Raw genomic sequence first — 27,164 nt, 5'->3', positions numbered from 1 at the left:
GAGACCCCTGAACACGCCAGATGTGGGATTAGGCGCCAAGGAGAAAAAAGCTCCCCTGTTGAACGGTTGCATTCGCCATGAGCCCTACATCTTGAGCAGGTAAATACGTAGTCAAAATCTTTTTGTAAACAAGAGCTTCACAATTGGTATGAAACATGTCAGACATCAGTCGATCTAACAACAAGGTTGTGTTTGCAGATAAGATCATTATAACGACCATAGCATTTTATGATATTTTATTCAACGTAGTTGTCAACGGTAAACTGAAAACACAACTATATGACAAACGAGATGACTTAAGGTAATATATCGTCAACTTCCCCTGCTTGTTTACCAATATTCCATTAGCAAATACATACGGTGTGTATGACTCTCAACTCTTTCGATACGTGAGAGCCTGCTCTGCGTATGACGAGTATTGAATGGAGGGAAACTATTGACAAAGACGTTGTTACAGGGGTTTCGATTGTTCCGTTTAAAGTCAAGATTTCGCAAATTATATGGTCTTTTTAACGCTCTGATTTCCCAATGCAACCTATGATGGGACCAATTGCTGTTTGGCATGGTTTATACCACTTATTAGGCCGTTCTTTACTTGCCGATATTGACTTTTTTTATTCTATTATTCAATTTAGTTACTTAGAAGTAGTGTTCGGTCTCTCCCTCACAATCAAAATTTACAAGTTAGCAACGGCTATACTACCCACATTTAAAGCCTAACCATAATTATACCATCAACATATACAAGTTAACTGTAACAATTTTATCAATATCTGCATGTAAACTACAACCAACAAAAAACGTTCGAAACATTTACTGGTTCCCGTAACTGTTGATCATGATATTTCATATACAACTTTATATTTTAACCTGATTTATTCTAAATTATATATTTTAACGTGACTTATTTCGACTCCACAAAGAGTTATACGTTTAAACTTGACTTTTAACATGACCTTGATAAATGGAACCGTTTAGTACTTGGTCATAACTTTTATTTGTTTTGTTCATCACGTCATTTTCTTAATTAAGAGTGGATGTATTGTTTGTGGGCTTGTGCTTAAGCATGGAGGTTCAAAAGTGAAATTTCATCCATACGCAAAATTAAACGATCCACCAGAATCATTGTTATTTTCGTCGTCACTGTGGCTAAAATAACGAGGTGACAATACTTGTTACGAGTCTCATTCTATATCCAAAACATTCAGGCTACTACCAAGGTATGGATCAGCATGGTTCTCCGATTCAGTATTCCGTTCTTGCTTTCTTTTGATCAGTTATTCATCTCAATTGGATAATCGGGTTGAATGTTTCTTCTTAAGGACAAAACGCTGTACTGACAACTATCTGAGAAATGTCCATACTCATTTTCCTCTTTATATCTGTTAACTGTATATCTTTCTTCGTTTTGTGTTTGCAGTGTCTGTATTGAATCATTCTCTCGTCTATTTCTTGCCTCGTTTTCAAGTTCATCAACCAGGGTCTGCAAACTATTTTCTGAAATATTTACTTCAGTGTGAATTTCAATCATTCTCGATAATCTCATATCCGTATATTGATTTTCTTCATAGATCGATTCTGTTCTGTGGGTTGAGGCAGTCCCAGACAAATGATCTTGCTCCGGAACTTCGTCTTCGTTATTCGACCCAGGATCTAATAAGGAAACATAGTCTGTTATCGTTCATTTGTAGTTGTTTCATATACGATTTTGATTAACAAGTCCGTCGACTTCATGGCATATTTCCTGACAAATAGATTGTGAGTTTATTTAAAGAATGACTTTAATTCTGGGGCAAGTTATACGAGTATAACCTGGCTTGGATCAGTTTACGCTTTATAATCCGCGAAACAGATTATAAAAAAGCGTAAACTGACCCAAACCAGGTTATACTTGTATAACTCGCCCCAGAATTAAAGGTATTCCTTATAATTTAATGCAGGAGACAATGATACTAACCTTCGTTTATCAAAATGTACATGAACTCGGAAAAATGCAAGTCAACTGAGCCGCGCAATGATTCACTTAGCAACAACGACGAAGCGTCTACATCAGTACATATAGCTATAGAAGGTCGCCATCTTAACCCGTTGTCAATTTGTCTTAGTTCAAGAGAGCCTAGACTATTTATTAAATTATTGTATCGAAGGTGAAGTTTGTCATGGCAGAACATATGTGTGGACTATGCAAGCAATGCGTATTTCGCTGTCCTTTAGAGATCGACTTTGAAGTCGCTCAGAGAAAATACGGGAAATTACATTGTTTAGGCCTAGATCTACCCAAAGTAAGTCTTCAAATATCAGAAAATGCAATAATTTGCGGCTTTTAACTCTGTGAACATTTCTACTACATGAAAACTTACCCTTGCATGCAAAGTTGTCACTGAGAGTAAATCCAACACAAGAAAATATGTAAGCAAGTGATAAATCGCGATCTACATGTCAATGTGACTGACGTCATGTGGTAAAATGTGACGTATGATTTTTTTGTTTGCTTTGTTGAAAGGCGGATCAGCAATGAAACACCCCCCTCCCTTTTCCCAGTGAGAAATGTATTTGAAAATGAACAGGACAATTCTTACTTGGTAAATCATTAATTTGAATATAACATCTTTGTTTTAATCTATTTTAAATTTATTCGATCATCATACAGAGAAAGGTGATTTACAAGAGTGATCAGCGTACAAGTAGATGCTAATTGACAACGAGAAAACAGTATGTGTATCAAACCGAAGTATCTTATTGTACACGTTGACTTTCCATTCCAAAGAAGGCTGAAAACCGTGCTGCAATGTGAATTTAGAGAGAGAAAAAAAGAATTCTTCTGGCTTCTGGTTGTCAAGGGGGTGTGTCCCCATACCAAACCAGGTTATACAAAAATAACCTGCGCTCCTCAAAGGGAATTTGACCAATCAGATACAAGGATACAATAAGAATTAAATTATATTTCTATCTTTACGTTTGCTAATGTTTTCTCGACAGCAAGCATATGGTTTTTTAAGTACATCGTATTTCTCAATAAAATGCCTGCCGTTTCAACTTGACCAAACAACCTATCTATTACATACTAGAATGTATATAACCTATCTATTACATACTAGAATGTATATAATCTGTCTATTACATACTAGAATGTATATAACCTATCTATTACATAATAGAATGTATATAATCTGTCTATTACATACCAGAATGTATATAACCTATCTATTACATACTAGAATGTATATAACCTATCTATTACATACTAGAATGTATATAACCTGTCTATTACATACTAGAATGTATATAACCTGTCTATTACACACTAGAATGTATATAACCTGTCTATTACATACTAGTATGTATATAACCTGTCTATTACATACTAGTATGTATATAACCTGTCTATTACATACTAGTATGTATATAACCTGTATATTACATACTAGAATGTATATAACCTGTCTATTACATACTAGTATGTATATAACCTGTCTATTACACACTAGAATGTATATAACCTGTGTATTACACACTAGAATGTATATAACCTGTCTATTACATACTAGTATGTATATAACCTATCTATTACATACTAGAATGTATATAACCTGTCTATTACATACTAGAATGTATATAATCTGTCTATTACATACTAGAATGTATATAATCTGTCTATTACATACTAGTATGTATATAACCTATCTATTACATACTAGTATGTATATAACCTGTCTATTACATTCTAGAATGTATATAACCTGTCTATTACATACTAGTATGTATATAACCTGTCTATTACATTCTAGAATGTATATAACCTATCTATTACATACTAGAATGTATATAACCTGTCTATTACATACTAGAATGTATATAACCTGTCTATTACATACTATAATGTATATAACCTATCTATTACATACTGGAATGTATATATGCATGTTGGTTGTATTAAAAAGTTTATTAAACCAATGGAAACACAAGATAAGTACAGCTATTGTTTATATACAGCCCAGTAGCTAAATACTTCCTTACTAGCTTGAAAATACGGATGTATATTTAATTTCTGGGATAAAATTTAGAAATTGATTTCAAATATAAGAATTCTCTCCCTCATACATAGCTCTTATCCTTGGATGAATTTGGCTCCAGTTTTTTTGGCACTCTATAGTTTTCCTTTTAGCTCTTACAAGTGTATTTTTATTTCGAATTTCCAAAACTTCGGCTTGGGCATCACTGAAGAGACATTATTTGTCGAAATGCGCATCTGGTGCATCAAAATTGTTACCGTAGAAGTTTTACAATACCTCCATAATACAATCAACCTAAAGAGGTATTCTTTTAATAATCTTTAAATTTGATATTCAAACTCACTTGGAAAGTCAGTATTTCTCATCTCCCTTTCCTTTCTAACCCTTTTGAATCTGCAATGGATAACTTTTGTTTAATAATATATAGATATTTTAGACAATTAATATCCGTTTTAAAGGAAATTACCTAGATTTCAGATAAAACAGTCCCGCCACAACGACAGCCGTGGAAATGGACCCAATCAAGATATGTGTTATATTCTCCCATACCGATCTTTCTCTTGTTCCGGTAATTCCTTTATCATTGTGTCTTGTTCCTTGATACAAATGAGTTTGTTCTCCGTATTACATCTATAACTAAATATGTGATTATGACCTTGCATTTTTTAAAATTAATCTTAAGAAACTTTAATGCCCAGTCAATGCAAACCTGAATATTCTCTACAGCCTTCTACGGAGTTGCATTTATCATCTGAACAGTTACATTTCTCAAGACAAAACAGTCCATAGTAGCCAGGGGGACACTCTGAACTACAGTTCACTCCATGCGTTCCCATTGGGCATTCTATTGAAAATGAAAATAAGTGATGCAGTTGCCATGATAGACATGAAAGAAAGAGGTGCTGGGTTGTTGTTGTTGTTGTTTTTGTTGGGTTTTTTTTTGTACAGATCAGCATTTGTTTTCCTCCGATCAATATTATTTTTCTAATTTAATTGATTGACCTTGATTCAATGATACATAATAATAGATATGAGTTATGCTAATACTTTGACATGATCCATCGCCTGCTTTATGAAAATTCAGACAACATTCTCCAAGTCTGTTTTCAGATCTGAGAAAAGATTGAAAAGCTATAATTGTAAAATGAGTGTAAGACAATACATATACGAGTACGCATCAACAGATACAAATATTGCATTGCATTCGCAACATGAATTTTGTTGACTTATAAACAATATCTCATGGAATAGATTATTGAGTACATTTAAATGATGTCAATTTCATTTTATGGAGACAGAGCCAGGACAGCAGATAAAGGATTTGGCAAACAAGTAAACAAACCTGCATGGTGTACTATCACATTGGATATACATGTACGTTAACGCCAAACTAAAGATTATACAATTAAGAACACGTATAAACATGATTCAATGGACACAAAACAGCCAGCAAACTGATTTCGTAATCATTCTTTTTTCTATGGTACCAATAATTGATATTCTTGAATAAATAACTATGTTTTAAGGAAGTTCTACCAATATGTAAAAAGAGCAGACACGTAATTATAATCAGACTTTTCCGGGAAACTCGGAAGAATTGGCCATCCCTAAATAGAGACAGATGTTCCTTTCAAAGAAAATCAGGAAATATTTCTGAAAACATGAAATCTCTCTCTCTCTCTCTCTCTCTCTCTCTCTCTCTCTCTCTCTCATAAACTCATAAAAACAATGAATAGAATTTTGATTACAATTAACGTTTACAAAAACAAACCATACAGTTATATATCACAATGTACTATGCACATGCATTTACTAACAATTCAATTGGTCTATAATTTTAGATTTTTATGTAATTGGATATTGTTTACAACTCGCAATACACTATTAGAAAGTCAGTGTAACAAGGAGTGATTAATCTCATAAATCCTACAAATATAGCATTTAGCAACACAGAGCATACCAGAGGTGGAATCAGGTGTCTAGGGGAGTAAGCATCCCCTGTTCACCAGTCACACCCGCTGTGAGCCCTATAGCTTGACGAGGTAAATGGAGTAATCGGGAGTCAAATCAGTATGTAAAGAAACCATTGCTGCTGCAAAAACACTGTAAATGCCTAACCGTGACTTTTCCTTATTTGTTTTAAAGAATAGATAGGGAGGTGGAAAAACCAGAGTTTGATTTGTTTAAAAGATGGACGCACAAAAGGGGCATTGTTATGTGTCTTTTCCACTTACCTATATCTACACTTGATCAAACATGTACAGTTATAAATAAAGCAGATTGGCTACTTCTCTGATAGGAGTTATGAGATTGATCACTGTTCGTTATCTTCACCTTTCATGCAAGTGTTCCCATTAAATGGAACTTGCCTCACGAGCGGTCCTGAATACTTGTAAATTGAGAAAAAAATTGTCTTAGATCTGTAATATTCACAAGAAATGGTTTTGCAAGAAATGTCATAATGTCCATAATCTTGAATTGTACTATTTCTATTATGCTTGATACTTTTAATACTTTTATATGCAAACGTTTTTCTTTCTCCATATAAGTAAAGATAGGAATCCATTTGTGAAGTCATAGATTATCCTTTTTCATTTTGCATTATCAAAGATACAAATGGATTCGTTATAGAACATACGAGGATAACTTTAGTCCTTATTACAGTCATTTACATCTTTCTTAAGGGGGGGTCATGTCATTTAGACTATAAATTCTTTTTCCGAGATATATGACTCTTATTAACTTATGTTAGTGTAGATTTTGTGTTTAACACTTATGATCTACCAACGCTTGTCCTTTCACCTTCATTCAAAACGGTCCACCTATTTATTATCTAACACCTTAATTTCCGCAAGCAATTATAGTAATACGATGAACATATTATGTCTTGCTCTCATATTGGAAATATTCCCAGCTTTCAGTGCCGCAGTGACATTCATCACGTGTGACACTACGTGTCAAGAACATGGTGTGAATACGATTGCAATAATAAATGAATGGATGAGTGAACGGGCAAATTAATGAACAACAGAACCGATTGCAATGAAAATATACACCACTTGTTAATTAGACTGGGTGATTTTCACCCTGTGGCATTTTCCCCTCTTGCTTAATACTATGTTTGAATACAATTAAAACCATTACATATATACCAAATACAATGAACAAGTTATATTTTCCGTGGTACAGGAATTAGCGGGAAATAATTGTCTTTTAGATTCGGAAATAAATTGCCCAATGGTTTTGGATGTATTAGTCACGTGTGTGACCAGTTTGTTTTCAAGGGGTGTTCTTTTAGCACGATCTATGAGTTCTTGTCCATCTCCTTTCAAAGAAACCGAAAATTATGGACGACTTTGGGGAGGTCAATGTTAGTACCGACGTCCAAAGAGTTATAAGTATGGAAGTCAAGAAAGCCTGCCTGTCAAATCCTCTCAGAACCAAATTTCATACAGTTTGCAAACCATGATGGATCGCAATTTCAAGGATTTTCAAACTTCTATGGAAACAACTCAAAAGACCTCTCTATCTCACAGTTCGCAAAAATTAAGAAAAACATTTTCGGCTCATATAAGTTTAAAGAGATACGGATATGAAGCGAAGTACAGGGGAAATGCTCAAGTCATGACAAAGCTTCGGGAAGCAGACGACAGTTTAGACCGCAACAATATTACCATGGAAAACATTAACGGCGCTCGGGCAAAGATAGGAGAAGGCATTTAGCTCCTCACTGAAAGACAACAGCTGATCAAAATCGCCGACTCTAGCTCTACATAGAGTTAACAGAAAATATCCCGTTTCGTTAGATATGTTGATTCGTTTTTGTGACTTTTATGCGAGTTTAACAGATGTGCTAACTATCAGAGACCCGGCAATGATTCTACTTAGTTTTGTCGCTTTTGTACGTTACGATGAATTAATGAAGCGTTGTGACGTAAAAATCTTTGACGATTATTTGTCAATTTTTATTAATAAAGGTAAAACTGATCAATAAAGGCAAGGCAACGTGATGTTAGTCGCAAATTGTTCCACTAGCGCTTGTCCAGTTAATATGATGCATAGGTAAGTCACACTAGCTGAAGTCAGTTTGTCATTTAGATATACTCTATTCAAGCCTGTTGTTTTGGTTTGTTGTTTTTTTGTTTTTGTTTTTTTGTTCGCACGGAATCAAAAGATTGATTTACCTGAACAAGAAACTTAGCTATACTTCTGCACCGTAAGATGTTGTTTTAAGGCTCAAGGGAGTTAGGTCTGGATTAAATTTGGGTTTACATTCACTCAGATCAGATGGTGCTACTGCTGCTGTCGCTTCGAGCGTCAACAAAAGATGCCTTAAAAGACATGGTCGTTGGAAGTGCGATTCCAGTAAAGATATGTGTGTCGTAAATCAGTTAGAAAATCGTCTTGCTCTTTCAAAGAAGTTAGGATTGTAGATATTTTAGTAATCCACACGTACAATTACATCTTATCTTTTAATTCATATTTTGAATTTTTCCTAGACTTAGTTCTTACTTCACTTTTCTTCGCACCCTAACTTTTGTATTTTTCTATATACTTTCCGGGCTAGTCAGCAAATGTATTTGCTTATCGATTTGTAAGAATAGAGAAGATTTATATTTTCCGCGGTACGAAGATTAGCGGAAATTAATTGTCGTGTAGATTCAAAAATAAATTGTCCAATGGTTTTGGAGTTATGAGTCACGTGGTTCTTGCCCATCCCCTGGCAAACAAACACAACATTTTTTGAAATGTATAGTTTATTTTCACATCTTTGTTCTATTTTAAAAATAATTATCGCGTTTTCGTGTATGTTGCATGATAACTTCAAAGGTCGAGAAACGTTTTGAATCATAAAAGCCAAGGCATTAGCAGAAGGTTTTATATTTTTAACAACATTTGGAGACCAAGGATGTTATCCTGCAACATACACGAAAACAAGGAACTTTATTTTTATTCCATTACGTCTCAGAAATATACAGCCGATTGTTTTCCTATATGACTACGAATAAGGTCACTATGACGTCATGATAGTTTCCAAAACGACCTTCATTGTTCTTTGCTGACGAAAAAGTTGAGATGGTATGGGGTATTCTTAATCTCTTTTGAAATATATTTTAAGTATTTAGTTTGATATTAACGGATTGTATCAATTGCTTTGAATACAGTTCAAGAAAAACGTGTCTGTGCATCGACATGTATCGTTCTCGGACTGCAGACGATTGGTTTATACTGAAGGACAGATGTTCTTCAGTCATTTATAAATTTATTTTACAACATATGTTGATTGATTTTTATGATTATAGAATTGAATAATCAGTCATCGACTTTACCATTGCATTAGCAAACCTAGAAGTGCAAGCAAGATGTGTATCGATTTTCTCATAATCAGTTAATACGTATGAATGTATATCGTAGAATAATGATTGCGGCATTCCTTTGATCTTTGCAACAACTGTGGTAGAATATTGTTTATATTTAATTGGAATGCATCAATTATTTTCGTATATTAAACACGGACCTCTGGTATATCCAGGGGTCCGTGTTTGCCCAACTCTCTATTTTGTATTGCTTATAGGAGTTATGGCATTGCTACTGTTCGTTATCTTCACCTTTCATTTGTCACTTATTGTTCATATTTAAGATTTTATTACGTAGTCTCTGGATTATCCTGAAGATGGCAGGCATTTGCTATTTTGACATGGTATGGGACACAGGTTTCCAGAATTTACTTATTAGAACGTTTTTTGGTTTTTTTTTACTTCTGGTTTTTCCTGGCCGGTCACGTCCTTAATTAAAGATTACTTAATTTGTTTTTGTTACCAGTCACAACTACTGTTATAATAGTGTCCATACAGTGTATTATATATTGCTTTGTTGCATTTCCATAGATTTCATGTCGGTACAATGCTCTAGTCAGTAAATGCATTTGCTTGTCATTTTGTAAGAATGGAGAGTACGCGTAAATAATTAAGCGTTGTAAATCCACGTACTCCAAATGTGGTTTTCTTACTAAAGTCTACAATGCTATTACACCATCTTAATTATAATTCTTCATAAACATGTAAATGCAAAATAATGAAGACCAAATATTGCTATAATTAAACAATAAATTGCTTTCGTTGTTGTTTTATCGGGTGATAAAGGTTGCTAGCATTCCAGAAAAAATCATAACTTACTACTAACACATTATATAGTAAACACAACTTGTACCCCATTCAATGTGACATTCTTCCCTATCATGCATACCAAATTTGGAGAATTTAGGCAACTACTATATTTGGTGGTATCTTATGGATCTCCTTGGTTGTAGAATTGCTGGGTTGTTAACGATTGGATACTGTGTTGATTGATCATAATTGAATGCAGATACAGAATTTACATCTATGCTGCTTCTAGTGGAATCTACATCTAATGCTACATGATGATTCTGTTTGAACAGAATAATAGTCATGTATGTACGTAGATGATGCATACAAAAATAGGATTGGGTAGCAGGTCAATGTCTATATAAGACCTCACAGAGGTCAGTTATAATAGAACATAGCTATTCTGATGGAATTCTGCAATTATTCAGAAAATTGGAGTCGCCATTGCCACGATGTTTTACAGCAAGAAAGAACAGATTTAGTATAACGCTAATGATCATTTTATTTGTACAACCGTGAACATCTCTACTGTGTTTGCTCAGACAACCGTTATTCCTAGGATTGGTTGGTTGAATGTTGTTTAACGTCCCTCACGAGACATTTTCACTCATATGGAGACGTCATTATTCCAAGTGAAGGGCTGCAAAATTTATGCATTTGCTCGGCATTTAGGATCTTTAAGCAGGGAGAGATTTGTATTATGTCACACGGGACCTCGGTTTTTGTGGTCTCATCCCAATGAGTGCTCCATTTAGTCACCTCATACGGCAAGTAAAGGGTACTGGGGACTATTATAACCCGGATCTCCCGCGCGATTCCTTGGATTGAAGTCATGTGACCATGAAGTACATAAACATAGAACAACAACATAACAGGGTTCAACATTCACGCTCGTCTCCTCGTCATTTCCACCTTGAAATGATTTTGATGACCTGTTTGTTCATATAGTTTGCCCAAATGGCGATCTTGGTGACGGGTTTGGATTGTCAGTATTTGTATACATATGTATATCTAGAAATTGAATACAAATTTAAATAAAGTGAAAAAAAATGAAATTCGGTGGATAAACAGAAGTATTTTGGTCGGGTGACGTTTTAAGGTCATATCCAAAAGACACGCGAAGCCTTCCCTTTTTGTTTTACATCCCTTTCATTCATAGAGAGGTTTCGCCATGTGTAAGTGTTTCAAATTTAGACCTATTTATTATCCTCAGTGCCGTAGCAGTGAAGGTGGGTTGTTTTTATCCGGCAAGGCAATGGGGTAGCATTTCACGATCAGCACTTTCAAAAAAAATGTGTATCAGAAGGTGAAAATATACATCGGATCCTGCCAATATTATGTTAACTGTGATGACGTTGGGGCGAGCGCAGCAAAAGGCAAATTTAGGGGGAAAAGATGTTTTCAACTGGAGAAAACAAATCCTGCGTCGAAACCTAACCGTTTCTAGACCGCCAATCAAGGTAAAGGCATCGAAGTTGTAGTATTCTCGTGAACAACTAAACCTAATCGATGTCCTTTTGACATTTACATCATCAACTCAATTCTTACTTCCAGTATCGGAGAAACCAACGACAGAGCTATGAATAGGACTCTCATTTCTGTATAATAGCTATATCCTTAAATCAAGAGAATGTTTAAATGAAGTCAAACGTGACTACAACTACAGATATATTAGGCTATATAAAGTACTACAATGACGCAATGCGTTACAGGTAGGTAACTGCTGAGATGCTATATCACTTAGTATCGACTTAACGGTGTCATGTGATACTGATCTTTTTCTTGCAGCTATATTTACAATCTCCAGTCATTCAGACACGAGCCCGATGCATTATCTATTTGACTGATTGAATATTGTTTAACGTCCATCTCGAGAATATTTCACTCATATGGAGACGTCACCATTGCCGGTGAAGGGCTGCAAAGGTTAGGCCTATGCTCGGCGCTTATGGCCTTTGAGCAGGGAGGGATCTTTATCGTGCCACACCTGTTGTGACACGGGACCTCGATTTTGCGGTCTCATCCGAAGGACCGCCCCATTTAGCTGCCTTTTACGACAATTAAGGGGTACTGAGGACCTATTCTAACTCGGATCTCCACGGGATATTATCTATTTGATGTAGCATGGCAGGCATGCATTGCAATAAACCGCGGATTCGAAATCACTCCGCGAGCTTAATCGGTATGTTAAAATTTCTTGCAATATTTCCATTATTCGTTTTGAAAGGAACAAGGAAACAATTTAACTTTGATTTAAAACTACATTGACTTCAGTTAGAAACAATCTTTTAGTTACAAGTGAACAGGATTTACATGTATAGAATGATCACTGGTCTTCATCTTAAAAAAAAAAATGGGCGTTCTTTAAAAAGTAATTATGTCACCTTGCAAAAATTTATACCAAATATCTTAGCTCTTGTATCATACTACAGCATGAATTTCCCTTCGAAACAGAACATGGGCAAACGAGATATACTGTGGCTATTGTAGGTACCGAAGTGACAATACGCAACAAAATGTCAGAGATTTTGGAGACAAAATGCACCAACTAATATTCAAAACAATGTACTGGTGAGTTTTATTTCAATTTTCAACAAGCACATTATAATCTACATTTCATTGAAATACGTCAGATACTTACACAGACTATGTTTATAACGAAAGAAACAGAAAAGAAAATGAATCATGAAATACATGTATCCGAAATTGTACATCATTCATTACGAAACCGGCATTTCCATCTTTGATTTGTAACAGAAAAAATTGTGTAAATTTGATCAGTTTTAGGTATTCTACCGTGAAAATGTATCAGTCCTAAAATTCCATTTTTTTTAATGTAAAACATTCTAATCAATAAGCGTTGTGACCATGAAATACGCAATTTCCGAGTTGCCATATAGTTATATCCCTTTGTTGAACTCTTACGTACGGTGAGACACAAAACAAATCTTTGTTTACCTGTGTTAATCATTGCTTCCATTTTTGTCAAAAGGATGATTAACAGTTGCAATACAAACACCCGAACTGGAAGGAAACTCAAATATAGTAAGTCTATGAGTATTTGAGAAAAAACTAGCTCAAACGATACTCATGATTCACTGTCTTTCTTTGATTAAAGTATCAATCGTGTCGAAGAAAAAATTATTGATAATTAAATATCAAATGAATGGCTTAATCCAAACAACTTCTGTTTGATATGGTAAGTTTAATGTATACCGCCGGCTAATTTAATATAATGCTTGTATAACATTTACATGTATTGTCATCTACGAAACAGTCTACAATGTACGTATCTGATTGATTGTATATTGTTTTACGTCCCTTTAGAGAATATTTCACTCATATGGAGACGTCGCCACTGCCGGTGAAGGGCTGCAAAATTTAGGCCTATGCTGGGCGCTTATTGCCATTGAGCAGGGAAGGATCTTTATCGTGCCACACCTACTGTGACACGGGACCTCAGTTTTTGCGGTATCACCCGTATGTGTAATCCCTCTACCCATCCAGGCGTTTAATGTTTTACTGAATGTACCTTCATCATAGTAGAGCTGATCCCTCCGAAATTGCGTATTCATTCAGCATTTGATGACGTCATCTCGTATCAAATGATGTCACTTTAAATAACATAACTGCGTCAGACTTTCGTACGAACAAGAACAACTCACTTTAACAAATTATAGATTATCACATAAATAAAAAATACGTTTATAACAAAGTGTTAATACAATACACACGTCCTAATAATGTTTAATTTCTCTCATCTCAGGATCGATATATCATCAATCAGCACATATCGCCACCTACACATACTACACGGAGAAAGTGTCAATGAGAGTGAAGTGATGACGTTACAATATTACGCCATTTTGACGTTAAGGTATGGATCATTTCCCTCATGTTTAAAATTTTAAACATAAACATGCCTTTCCTATTTTGAAATGAATGAAGAATAAAACATGTATGAAATATCAATCCAATCATGCAAAAAAAAAGCGTCCTCGAGTATTTGGTTTTTTATGATTTGGTTTGACCGTTTTGATTTCAGTTTTCCTATGCAGAAAACTAAGATCGGATGTCATCACACAAACTTGGGTCGTGTGACCTTCCTGACTTGAGGTCACATAGGAGATCAGTTTTACACTGACCTGTACAAGATGGAGGAACAGCATTCTTGTAATAATGTCTGAAAAAGATTTGAAAAAATACATATCACTATTAGTACATATCTAGTATGTGTAATTTACAAAAACAAAACCATATGTCGTTTCTCTTCCCAACGAGAACAGTTCAATCAAACGGGATTAACAAAACCAACTATAATAAGCATACTTTAAAACATTAAAAGTTATATGTATTTATATGTATGTTAAAGACTCATTCGTTGTACTAACGCGTTCATTCCTTCGTCTGTGACCACGTTTTGCTGGATAAATTCGCATCTTTTAATTTACAGAAGGGTTCCTGAAAGATTTTATACATGACAAAGAATCTACCATTTAGTGACTTATCAGCGGATATTCTGGGATTTTCCAGTCATCAAAACATTCCGTTCATCCTGTATATGAACTTGGGTAGTTTACCGTATGAACACAATTATGTAAGCTTCGGTTATCATTCTTCCGAGAACAAAAGCCTCGATCTCTCCATTAACGAAGTAAAACGTCTACCAACTGAGCTGCACATTGAAAACCTTGATACATCTCTTACTGATATACCAAACCGCGATAGAACTTCCTTACGTTGTTTTCGTAAATATGTTCAAATTCCAACAATTGAGTGATTCATTCTACTGCTCATTGTACAAAATCAGAGAAAAAACGACTCAAACTTTTTACTACTCAAGGTACAAATATGTAAATATTCTTACGTATTTCCCCTCGCGTTTCCCTCCATCGACAATGAATATGTTCTTAACTAATTTGAAATATCGAGAAGAAAGAAGATAATAAGACCGATGTGTTCGTTACAAGTTTCGCAACGTCGCATTTGTTTTAATTTTCAAAATACAATGCAAACTAAATACAAAAAGATAATCCAGAAACGAGGGCGTGGGTGGGTAGGGAAAACTAAAGACACGGGTAATACTTAACAAAATCATAACATCGCATTAATAGAATAAACGCGTGTTCGATTATATAAATTTATACATAACATCGCATTAATAGAATAAACGCGTGTTCGATTATATAAATGTATACATAACATCGCATTAATAGAATAAACGCGTGTTCGATTATATAAATGTATACATAACATCGCATTAATAGAATAACCGCGTGTTCGATTATATAAATGTATACATACTGGGATCGAAAGCGCTCGTGCGTGAAAAATCTAATAACTTAATGAAACAAAAAAGTACGAAAACTACCAAAAATGAAAACATGAATATCGTAAAACAAACGCAAAATTAGACATAATGACTCCATCACATCAAGTGTTCGACTACCATGGATAGGAATCATTTAGTTACATGTACCTGTAAAAGGTCTGGAAAAGTGTATCGTTGGCCTTCATCCGGTAAATCAACTCGCTCCAATCCTCCGGAAACAAACTCTTCAGACCGTATGTATCCTGCAAGTCAACAGAAGAGATCATTAAATGCACTGATTATTGTTATGTATTTTCTATCTTATGTAAGTTTTGCATTCTGTGCCGTTCTCTGAATTACAGACCCAAGATTAACTGGAATACGTCCAGTTGGTCCCGTTACCTTGGCGTTGTATTCTTTCCTCCATACAGGTTTATTGGTCAGGTTAACTTCTGTCAGATTCAAGTAGTAGTTAGTGAAATCTAATGTTGTCTGCAAAACCAAATAAAAATTGTATTTTCAAAACAATACCAACTCCACAAAGCATGCAGTGTTATAAATCATAAGGACGACTTCAATAAAATGAGAACATTATATTTATGTCTAGGAAGTGCTTGGAATGTGCAGATTGCACATTTTACGATCATGTATTCCAATTTAATTAAAATTTGAACCGTTAATCCCCTCACTTAGATCGCTAAGCTATCTTTAGCAAATCGACGCACGTGTAAGTAGCTGACATGTATCACTTCGACAAACTAGAAACTTACCCAGGAGGTATTTTTGTAAACCCCATCGTTCACGTAGATTCTGAACCCAGGATTCAGATCAGTAAACGTGGTGACACTTCCGGGTATATAGAGAACGCTGGTCGGTCGTTTAAATGTGACGTCATCGTAGAAAACCTCATACCAGTCGGTGTGGCTATGGCCGAAGTATTGACCTGCTATGGAGTTTTCATACCTGTGATGTTAACAAGCACATATATGATTAGCATCACCAATTCTATAACACCCCAATGACATGGTAAATCAAGACCGACTGACTCAGGATAGAAGATATGCATTGTAACATTTACGGAGAAAAATTGGAATGTGTCGCGAGTCTCTCTCCTCAGGTGATATTTAAAACTGTAATCGTGTACCGACCTGTTAATGATTCTGTAGTAGTTCCAACTCCACGCTTTGAGGCAACTTCCGCCACCCGGATGTATGTGACCGATAATATGAACCTACACAACAGAGAAACGTATTTTTAACTCTACATTGATATCACTCCAAGATTTACCAGTAGTGTCTTAATGGATGTTTGAATCAGTACGCGCATTCGAAGTTAAATCATGAAATTGCATGTAACATGAACCACAAATATTCTCCATAGTACATAATCAAAATGATTCATAAATTCTGTTCTCTTCGTTTAGGTTGGACAAAACCTGTTTCAATGATATGGGTTACTATGGAACCTTTAAAGCATCTATTTTGTATATAGCAGACAATTATGAAGCACTATCATCATAATGAGTAGGTAGACTTGACCTTTTCCTGGTTGTCCTCGGCTTGTTGCAGTGTGTCCACTAGCCACTGTAGCTGACCTGTCGGGTCGGTCGTGTTGATCAGTAACCACCTGACAATAGCAAAAATATCAACATATAGTTTGGTGAGTAGTATTTACAGCAGAACTGCAAAATCGGTCAAGGGTATCTAAAGAAGTTTTTATATTTAGGAAACACGATTCAGTTTTATTGAAAACAAATAAGAATACTAAACTAACCAATTTCCATTGTTGCAGTAATTCATATTTAGTGAGATTAGACGCAGCTTGTCACCCATTTTCACTGTGTAGAATCCCCCTCTGGAAACGAAAAACACAACATAGATTGCGGTACTGGTAAATATGTACGTGTGGGTGTTTGTTTTACGTTCCGCCGAGAATTTATCACTCATACTGAAACGTCAACTGTTGCAGGTGAAATACCACAAACTTAAAAAAAATGTAGACTAATGCTTAGAGCTTAGGGTCGTAGCAGTGAGGATTCTTTAACGTACAAGCACCTGTCTCGACACGGGACCTTTTTTGACGCTCTGCATTTAGAAGCGGAAGTCACAGGTCTTTCGGATATGACCTTAAAAACAGAATACCCGTGTCACGACGGGCATTGGCACATAAAAAGAACCCTTACTGCTATAGCCGTAAGCGCTAAACACATAGGTCTAAATCTGAGGTACTTTACTTAGAAATGGTGACATCTCCATGAGTGAAAAAATGCTTGACGGGGTGAAACAAACAACAACTAGGCTTTTGGTGAAGAAACAAGCACTACCTATGTTTAGCCGTTTTTGGGCTTGACGTAGCCATGACACAAATGGGGCTCGAAATCATGACCTCCCAGTTACGAAGCGAACGCTCTACCACTACCGTGACCAGTTTGACGTATATGATGAGCTAACAAAGATGTCTACAGAGAAGAATAAAATACTCAGATACTTTGATAAAGTCTTTACTTCTTCAGCGGGTCATCCGAAGACATAATGTAGCTTTATATGTAAACTGACGGAATTTATAATGGATGTAATATCCCTAAGACATGAAATCTAAAGTTCTAATATCTCATACAAAAGACTCCCAACGCTCAGCAATTGGCGATCGTGAGGGAATAGTCACGACATATTATTAACGAATCGAGTCAGTCCGAACGTGCTCATTCTGAACACAATGATGTTCCAATCGATGCACTTCTGTGAACTGATTCAAACCAGAAAGACGTGTGAATGTCAATATATCAAATCTGTAGTCACCAAAATATTTGATTGAATTGTTGGTAATGTATGTTTGGTCACCTGCTGCGAGTCTTTGTGTAAGTACATGCATATCAAACATATGTTGAGCGCTGGTCTGATGATTCGTATATCTGACATAGGTCGATGGTTGGTCCTATCCATGCGCCAGTTCTAGTTACAATGTATCTGACCACTTGCGTTTCGTGTGAAAGCTGTGTTTTATTCCTAAAGTGTTATAGTAGCATGTTGCTTATGATCAATCTTTTAATAATTCATGACATCAATGGAGAGCAAAGTGAGTTGTTGTAAGAGCCTTCTGACGTGCATGATAAGTCATCCCTGGCCACATCTATCTATGGGGATTGCGTGACGTTAAAGCAAATGCCGTTGACTTTCGGGAGGCATAGACAGAGCTCTGGTGACTCTAGTTATGACGAGGGGATTGGTGACATTGTGTTGGATATTCACGAGTCTGTGTTGCTAGTGAGTGAGGCCAGACTTTCAGGGAAAGGGAAAAGGCATGTGACTATAGCAATGTGTTAGTGAGAATGATATGGTTGGCAATGATAATGATTGATTGAATATTTACTGTTTATAGCCGCTTGAGCAATTTTTCAGCTATCCTGCGGCTGATGGCAATGATAATGATGGTGATGATGCTGTTGATAATGGATATATGATTGATACAGTTGAGAGTGATGAAAATGGTAATGAAGATGATGTTGGATATTTTAATTGGGTCATTAATTTTCCTACTGGCACACGTCATATCCCCAATTATATCCAGAAAGCCAAACTTCATTGTTTAATGTTTTTATTTTTGCAGCAAAGAAGAGTTAAAGGAGCATGGTTTGTGTGAAAGGTTGAATGAAAAGAGAAGATGTAGAGAGGAGTTTGTTCAGGCAACGTTCCACATATCTGGGAGTTCCAGTTTGTTGTATCCAGAGGCAAGTGTGCCCGGATTGAAATAGTCACTAAATAAAACGCAGGAAAGAAAATATGGTAATATTAGCTCTAAATGCTCTTTGATAAATGGTATGATAATGTATCGTTTGATATTGTTTGTGATCTCGTAGCTATGGCAAGTCTTACACATATTATTACGCATACAAGAGCACCTTTATATGCCATACCATACATATTTTTAATAATTCGTCTCTCTGTCGGATCAGGCATACATATTACAATGATCCCTAATGGCTACAATATTTTGACTGACCTTTTGATAGTGGCCATCGTGTCTTGTGGTAACCAATGCTTCCATGATTCGGCGACGGAGTTATACAGCCACGAGATGGCGTTTTTGTCGTCAATAAAGGGGGGTGGAAAGCTATGTAGAAATTCGTAATGTGAATGTACTTCTTAGTCAACATACCTCAATACAAAATGTTTAACATTCTTGACATTTTTCATGTTAAATGAATATACACTTCTAGCAGCTTCATTCATTTCTACATATAAATGTTTTTACAGTCACTTAAGTTTCCTGAAGGATATCCAAAGCTATTAATCATGATTCTCCATTGTATTGTTGATCGATTTGTTTTACCTATTGACAGGGGCACTCTCGTGATTAAAGTCTGTTGTAGATCGGTTTCTTACCTGTTGACAGGGGAACTCTCGTGATTATGGAGTCTGTTGTAAATCGCTTTCTGACCTATTGACAGGGGAACTCTCGTGATTGCGGACTCTGTTATAGATCGGTTTCTTACCTGTTGACAGGGGACCTCCAGTGATTACGAACTCTGTTGTAGATCGGTTTCTTACCTGTTGACAGGGGACCTCCAGTGATTACGAACTCTGTTGTAGATCGGTTTCTTACCTGTTGACAGGGGACCTCCAGTGATTACGAACTCTGTTGTAAATCGGTTTCTTACCTGTTGACGGGGGCACTCTCGTGATTCCCCAGTGTGTTGTAAATTTGTTTCTTTGGAAGGTATTTGAGACAAAAGTTTGTGAACTGTTGTAGTGCATTAACTTGGTCATCTCTTGACTGGTTCCACACATTATGCGGTGGCAGGTCACCAGTAAAATACACAACATCAAACTACAAAAGAAAAATATCGCCAAAACATACATCACATCAAAACAACAGAGTAAATTTCCATCGGTAAACTGACTTTAAAGTAATATTCTATAAAGTAATATAGGTGTCCTGTATGTACATGAGGTCTTCACAAATGAATGTTTTGTCTAATGTTTGTAAGTTAAAGGGGCATGGACAAGATTTAAAATGAATTTTTTTTAAATATTTGTAATGTTTACTATGCTAACTAAAGCACTTCTAAAGGAAAGCAAACATTTGAATGGCATTTGTTGAGATACAAGCGAGATACTTCAAACAATCAATGAGATCTTTCATTTTGAATTATTGTGCGCATTCATTGATTCAGAATTGATTATAGCATTGATTATTCTGCTGAATTGATGTGCGCTAGAATTCAAGAGTTGGTCTCATTAAATGAATTGATTATAGATGCACGCTAGATTGCAATTGAAGAGATAAATAATTCAATTAATGCGCGCATCAATGCAATTAATGAATTACTGCTCTTTTCAATTGAATTAATGATATAAATTCATTTAAAGAGCGCAGTAATTTTTGTAGAGAGACCAACTATATAAATTAAAGATATCTTCAATTCAACATATCCACACTTGAATTAATGATCTATTTAATTGAAGTGCTCTTCTCTTTAAAAGAATCGATGCGCGCATTGATTCATTATGCAAAAACCGTTGTATATAATTAAAGACATCTTCAACTGAATTAAAGAGATCATCAAATAATTTATACCGAGCTCTAAATTCCTTTTTGCGTGCAATATTTCCACCACATTGATGCTTAGCAATTGAATTGATGAGAGCAATAATTATAAATTGATGCTCATACATGTATCAACTCAGTTATCGCTCTCATTAATTGCGTTAATGCAGGCATCAATTGAATGCATGAGAGCTATAATTGAATTGAAGCGTGCATGAATTCAATTGATGAGAGCAATAATTGAATTGATAATATCTTCATATAATTAAAGATATCTTCAATTATTTGAGTCTATGTTAATTTGGCGCCCCGTGCGGTTGGGCATGTTTTGATCGTGCAGTTGCTGTTTACGAGTGTATTGGTTATATTGTGGGTATGAGTTGTGTCTGATTCCAGGTTAAGGTGTGGTTTAGAGCTCTGACATGTGCCACTTTCCCTCTCTGATGAAAGTGGGCGTTGTCATGGACATAATTTTCTGCGTTGACCTTATAGTTGCAGTACAAACATTCTCGGAATTTTCCGATAGCTTGGTCAAGTTCAATGTTACATTTATGTACCTTTCTGTCATATTCGATGTCATACACATGCTAAAAAAAACGGGGAATGTGTGGGCACGAGTTCAAATCAGATGAAATATGTTTCAAAAATTGCCCCATTTCTTCAAAGACAGCTGTAACAGATTTTGATGATAAGTCATTGCAGGCAATCCCAGTGACAATGTAGCTGGGTAAATATATTCTGCTGCTTTTTTTCATATTTCTAACTTAGTGCATGTATGTTCCCATGTACCACCTGTTGTCTACATGTACATGTATATATTTATCATGAAAATAAGTATATAACATACCACATTGTATTATAATCCTATAGACAAGTGACATGTATTAACTGTTCATGCCTACTAGCTGTATATCAACCGACTATAGGAACTCTTCAGTATCAGGAGATAAACAATTCCCTTGTGGGAGTCCTTTTTTGTACGGATTTAGTCATTGTTTTTATTTTGGGATTTCCATACCTAAACGGTAAGCAAGGCAATTTTATTAGTGAGTTAGTTTAAAAAGCGAATCAATTATTGGAAGCGAATGGCAGTGTCACCTAAGTGCAAATTAATTGCTACATTACAGTGGCGGATCCAGAGTGGGGTTCGGGGTTTCGAACACCACCATCCCCCTTTCGTCAGAAAATTTTATTTAAAAGATAAAAACAACGCATTTTGAGAGTGGACCTCCACCCCTTCAAAACCAAACTTAATGGTAGAACACCCCCCCCCCCCCCTTCAAAAATTCCTAGATCCGCTCCTGTAGAACCGGAAGAAGCTATGAGGAAATGAGGAACTGCTCCGAGATCGATGAAGACATCAGTCCAAATAATAAGCTGAGCCGAATCTCATCCGAGATTACTTAATACATTCGCTGCCTACCTGATCCTGTATAGAGTTCAGGTGTTGAAACAGACTCTCCACCAGGTTGAACGGTACGTCACACGAAGCCGCCGTCCCCCACACACCAGCTGCACGTTTTCCTTGGGCTTTAAAAATAGATGATGAGAGTTAGCCTGCACGAAATTCACGGGTCAGTTGCTTTCCTAGAAATAAACTGGAGCATAAAATTGCGAGAGATATTGCAACCATTTTTTTATCAGTGACTATTTGCATTGCAGAAACATATTCGTAAAGAATCACATTCACGAAAAAGTCTTTATCAAAACTGAAATAAGGATTATCAATGCAATTGCTTCGAGAGAACACATATTCGCAAAAATAGGTGTTCGTGAATCACGCGGATATATATTCCACTCGAATAAAATTGAGTTGACAAGATTTAGTCCGAGTTTTGGACTACAAATGTTTCTTTTTTATCATTAAAAACTATGGAGGACACAAATCTATCGACACATTGAATATTAAGTCTAATCAAGCACTACCTATCGCATTGAACTAATCAGTTTGTAAAAACAAATCATAACATTGGCGTAGTTTGATCATCAACCATAGTAGTTGTCTACTTGACTTCCGAATCTTAATTGCACATGCCTAGCTTACTCCCGGATATTCAGTGCGCATGTCTGGTTACTAACGGTTAAACCATAATTCTGTAAGCATAGGTTGATGTGTGGTAGACCAGACATGCACAATAACAACTCCGGTGTCGACTAAAGACAGTTTGATCGTACTATGGTTCAACTCTAGTTACATGTACTATACTAGTTGATGATTGAACTAGGCCATTGTGAATTAGGTGAGTCTTTTACCTGGTTTACCGTCTCCTTGGCGACAGCAGAGAGGTTCCCCACAGTCGACCTTTGAACTGACTTGATATCCAGGGTCCAGATGAATGTCGGACAGGTGAAGAATGCGAAGTGTAGGTGACCCTGGCTGTAGGTCAATTCAATTTATTTCGCTCAAACCATGTTAAACGGTACATGAGGTACAATAAATATAATGCAATGTACATGCAAGAAAAATCGTCAGAGGTTCATATATGGAATAATACAGCTTTCTTAGTTACCAGAGGGAAACATGAAATACAATGTATGTATAAAAAGTCAAAGTCGATTAAAATTTCACATCAATAAACAGGAATATTATGCTCACCATTAGAGATTTAAGGACATACGCAACGTTTATGATATTTTCTGTCAATTAATCTTTCATATCCTCGATATGAAGAGTTTTTACATAGAGTCCGATATGGGTTTAAATATTATATTGTAGCAAAATTACCAAACTTTGTATGTCGGTTTGGGTAGGTCAGCGGTTAGATCATTTAACTAGTATTGCAAGTGCCCCGGGATTGATAACCAATTGTTCCAAATAGTTTTCTATTTCTTCTTTGTTACAGTAATTTGTCCGTTTATGCTACTTATTGTAATACGTAAGAGCTGACTTAACATTTTTATTTGCAACAATCGGGAAGAATCAAATTATGCTAACTCTAATCAGAAATGGTAATATACCCCCCAATATTTATTTATTTTTATTTTTTTTTGACACTAGTTAGAATGCAGATGAATTGTATGTGAAAAGTCACGAAAAAAATATATATTATTGAGAAACGTCGCGTGTGTTGTAAGTTTAATCATGGTTGTTTGTTGATGTTGGGGTTTTTTTTTTTGGGGGGGGGGGTGTTTTACATTTATTCTTTCTGAAAAGTGGTCACGATCTTATGCATTCGTACAAACATCATCATGTTGGACAATTAAAGGTAAGAAAAGGGTGATCTGTATAAAACAAAGTCTGTTCTTCTAACAATGGAGAGACACAGAAAACGCTCCACACACTTCATACACTGTCGCATATCTAAAAATGTAATATACTTCAAAGTTTGAATCCAGTTGAGAAACATGCAATTAGCAACTACATCAAACATTGCTACACATTTTCTATGTCCACATTTAAAGAGGTTTTTATGTTTTTTTGGTTAGTTGGTTGCTTTGGGTTTTTTAAGGAGTGGGGAGGAGGGTTTATTGTAGAAATAAGTAATACGTTATGATGCAAGAGAATTATACCTGAAATGTCATAAAAATTATAAACTACTGAGACACGTCGCGTATGTCTTTAAGTAGGAGAAAGGCTAGAAACTGTCCATAATGTGAGAAAATGAGCTGATCGAGGGCCGTAAGCCTGGGTAACATTTCTTTCTCTCACAGCATGGACAGCTGGACGTCTTTCTTCTGAAGATAGCACGTGCACTATCCTGTAATAAGTATAAATTTCTCCTATGGACCTTAATTGTTTGCTGTTCCATACGAAGAAAGAAAGTTAAACTTGCAAAACAATACTCATCACAACATGTAGAATAGACATTACCTTGGGCAGGACCCTCGGTGTAACTGGAGGTTTGGGAGTGTTGGGAAGAGTCACGTTCCACAGTTCGTTAGGGTCATATGGCGTGCCACAATTTTCACCCAAGAGGATTCCACACACCTCAGCAGGGGTCAAAACGAGGCGTAAGGCAACCCCGATAAACTCGTCCTAAAGAAATCGAAAAACAAATTATATTCAGTTCTGAAATAGACATACAGAACATGAAAACGCCTCGTAAGGCAACGCCGATAAACTTGTCCTAAAGAAATTGAAAAATACACTGTACAAATATTCTATTCTAAAATAGACATACAGAATCCGACAAAATTAAACTGAATATTTTATGTATGTGTACATGCAGAGAAAGTGTTGGGAATCAATCATTGAATAAATGTGAGTTAGTTGGATTTTTTTTTTTTTTTTTTGGAGGGGGGGGGGTTAATGAAAGTAAAATAAAACTCAAGAGCATCAACGTTGCAAGGGGGGCTTTTGACGTTTGCGATTGTACAAAAAAGAGATTATCCGTTTCCTGTAACGTGATAAGGGTGGGTATTTATTGTTATAAAAATGTCCCTTTACATTGTACAATAAGAATAGGGATATATAAGTACATCTGAGTATCATAGTCTCGTCACTGTCCTTATGTACAATGAGTATGCTGCTTATATCACCCTTTCCAAGTAATGACTTGGATGAGTATTCATTTGCGAGGTCAATCAGGAAGGGAAATATTTTATATCAATTCAACAGTTCAGTACCAACCAGAGACTGCATATTGTTATCTAATTTAGAATTTGAAAGTTGAGTAGAAATAGGTGTCATATCACTTTCAGTGCATTTCATGCATTGTTTTAAGATAAGAAATTGAAAAAACAAGCCATTTAGCTTTATCCTTCAGTGGTTTTCTCTTCGTATTTTTCTTCTGTCTTTGTTTGTTAATGTAGGCTTTTTTTATGGATAAATGACACTTCCAAATAAGTTCAATTTCTGTACAAATAGGTTTGGTACTGGTAGAGATGCAGTAATTCTACTATGTTTTTCGTACATACTTATGGGTGAGTCATTATATAGGATTTTATAAGAACGTGTACTTATAATACCTATCTAACACTTGTATATAAACTCCTAGACGAGACAGTCACTAACACATCTACATTTAGACAACCAAAATAATATTAATAAATCTACCTCATGACTAAACCAGAACTTAAAAGGCTTTTTTCCCTAGTACGTTCTTCAATATGCGTGTAATTTTCATTATTTTAAGATACCTTGTACTCCTGGATGATCGCGCCACAAACTCTGTCGTCCTCAATTTTGAACTTTTGACAGATAAACGTCATAAACTCCACAATGTCTTCCTGTGAGCTTTGTTTCTTCACTAAATCCTGCAATCCGTCTACAGCCAATGTACACACCTCGCAACCGATAAAACTTAGATCCGCCAGTATCCCACACTCAGTCTTATACTTATAGGACTGAAACTTGGGATGTGTAGGGGTGGCACTGTGCTCCACGGCTTGGTGCTTGTCGTGACGGAGAGAGGAGAATAACAGTTTTGATGAAGATCCAACTAAAATGACTGCCAAGAGTGAGAAAACTAACACAAGTGGTCCGTCCATTTTGACCATGTGACTATCGTATGTTGTTTACGTACGGCAGGTCGTGCGCAACATAAATAATAAATAAATAATATCACTGTCATTAAAACGTTGACCTTCCCTCGCTTCAATGAAAGAGCAGGAAATGTTAATTTGAGTCCGTCTGTCTGTTGGTTTGCCTAAGAACTCCCAAGGGTTTCAGAATTACATATACAGTATGTACATGTACATCAGAATGTTAACATTTAAACTTTAGCAATAAAACATCACTGGTAGTGTCCTTATATCACTGGATAATCTATATATATATTGTGTTTGATGCCATCTAAGGGCAAAGGTGAAGGTCAATAATTAAAAAAGATTACGAAGTTTGACTTTCCAAGTATCTGTGTCATAGATACTGCCAATACGAAAGGTACCTGCATATGTAAGTAATGTTCTGAAAGGGTTTGAACCTTCTGAAGAGAATGAAAAGAGAGAAAAATTCGGTTGATTTTGCAATCTAATCAAAATCAGACGTGTGTATTCTGTTCCTTACGATGCACTTTAAGGGTCTAATTCTGATTAGATCGGGAGATTGTGTGTGCTGCACCTCCAACGTACACTGTACTATAGGATATATTTTAAAATCTCTCTCTCTCTCTCTCTCTCTCTCTCTCTCTCTCTCTCTCTCTCTCTCTATATATATATATATATATATATATATATATATATATATATATAATTTAATTTATACGA

General features: G+C 35.8%; 2 protein-coding genes across 2 annotated transcripts; both read right to left on the bottom strand.

Annotated features, from left to right (window-relative positions):
* Positions 1 to 221: 221 nt before the first annotated feature.
* LOC125664037 (protein draper-like) lies at positions 222 to 5,495 on the bottom strand. Its single transcript, XM_048896536.2, has 6 exons — positions 5,356 to 5,495; positions 5,061 to 5,125; positions 4,723 to 4,857; positions 4,480 to 4,609; positions 4,357 to 4,406; positions 222 to 1,653 (listed from the first exon to the last, which is right to left on the bottom strand). Exons 1-6 carry the CDS (start codon positions 5,436 to 5,438, stop codon positions 1,274 to 1,276), a joined length of 843 nt encoding a protein of 280 aa, XP_048752493.2. The 5' UTR covers positions 5,439 to 5,495; the 3' UTR covers positions 222 to 1,273.
* A 7,218-nt stretch (positions 5,496 to 12,713) lies between these two features.
* Positions 12,714 to 26,503, bottom strand: LOC125664041 (sphingomyelin phosphodiesterase-like). The gene is made up of 13 exons (XM_048896539.2): positions 26,097 to 26,503; positions 24,829 to 24,993; positions 23,271 to 23,394; positions 22,441 to 22,547; positions 20,128 to 20,297; positions 19,470 to 19,580; positions 17,244 to 17,324; positions 17,009 to 17,096; positions 16,619 to 16,701; positions 16,241 to 16,433; positions 15,873 to 15,962; positions 15,639 to 15,733; positions 12,714 to 14,342 (listed from the first exon to the last, which is right to left on the bottom strand). The coding sequence occupies exons 1-13, from the start codon at positions 26,454 to 26,456 to the stop codon at positions 14,222 to 14,224; spliced, it is 1,788 nt and encodes a 595-aa protein (XP_048752496.1). The 5' UTR covers positions 26,457 to 26,503; the 3' UTR covers positions 12,714 to 14,221.
* Between the last annotated feature and the right edge of the window lie 661 nt (positions 26,504 to 27,164).

Source organism: Ostrea edulis, chromosome 1, assembly GCF_947568905.1.
Source record: "Ostrea edulis chromosome 1, xbOstEdul1.1, whole genome shotgun sequence".
Classification (NCBI taxonomy): domain Eukaryota; kingdom Metazoa; phylum Mollusca; class Bivalvia; order Ostreida; family Ostreidae; genus Ostrea; species Ostrea edulis.
Note: the sequence above shows the minus strand (reverse complement) of the source record. Positions and strands in the feature narration are given on the sequence as shown.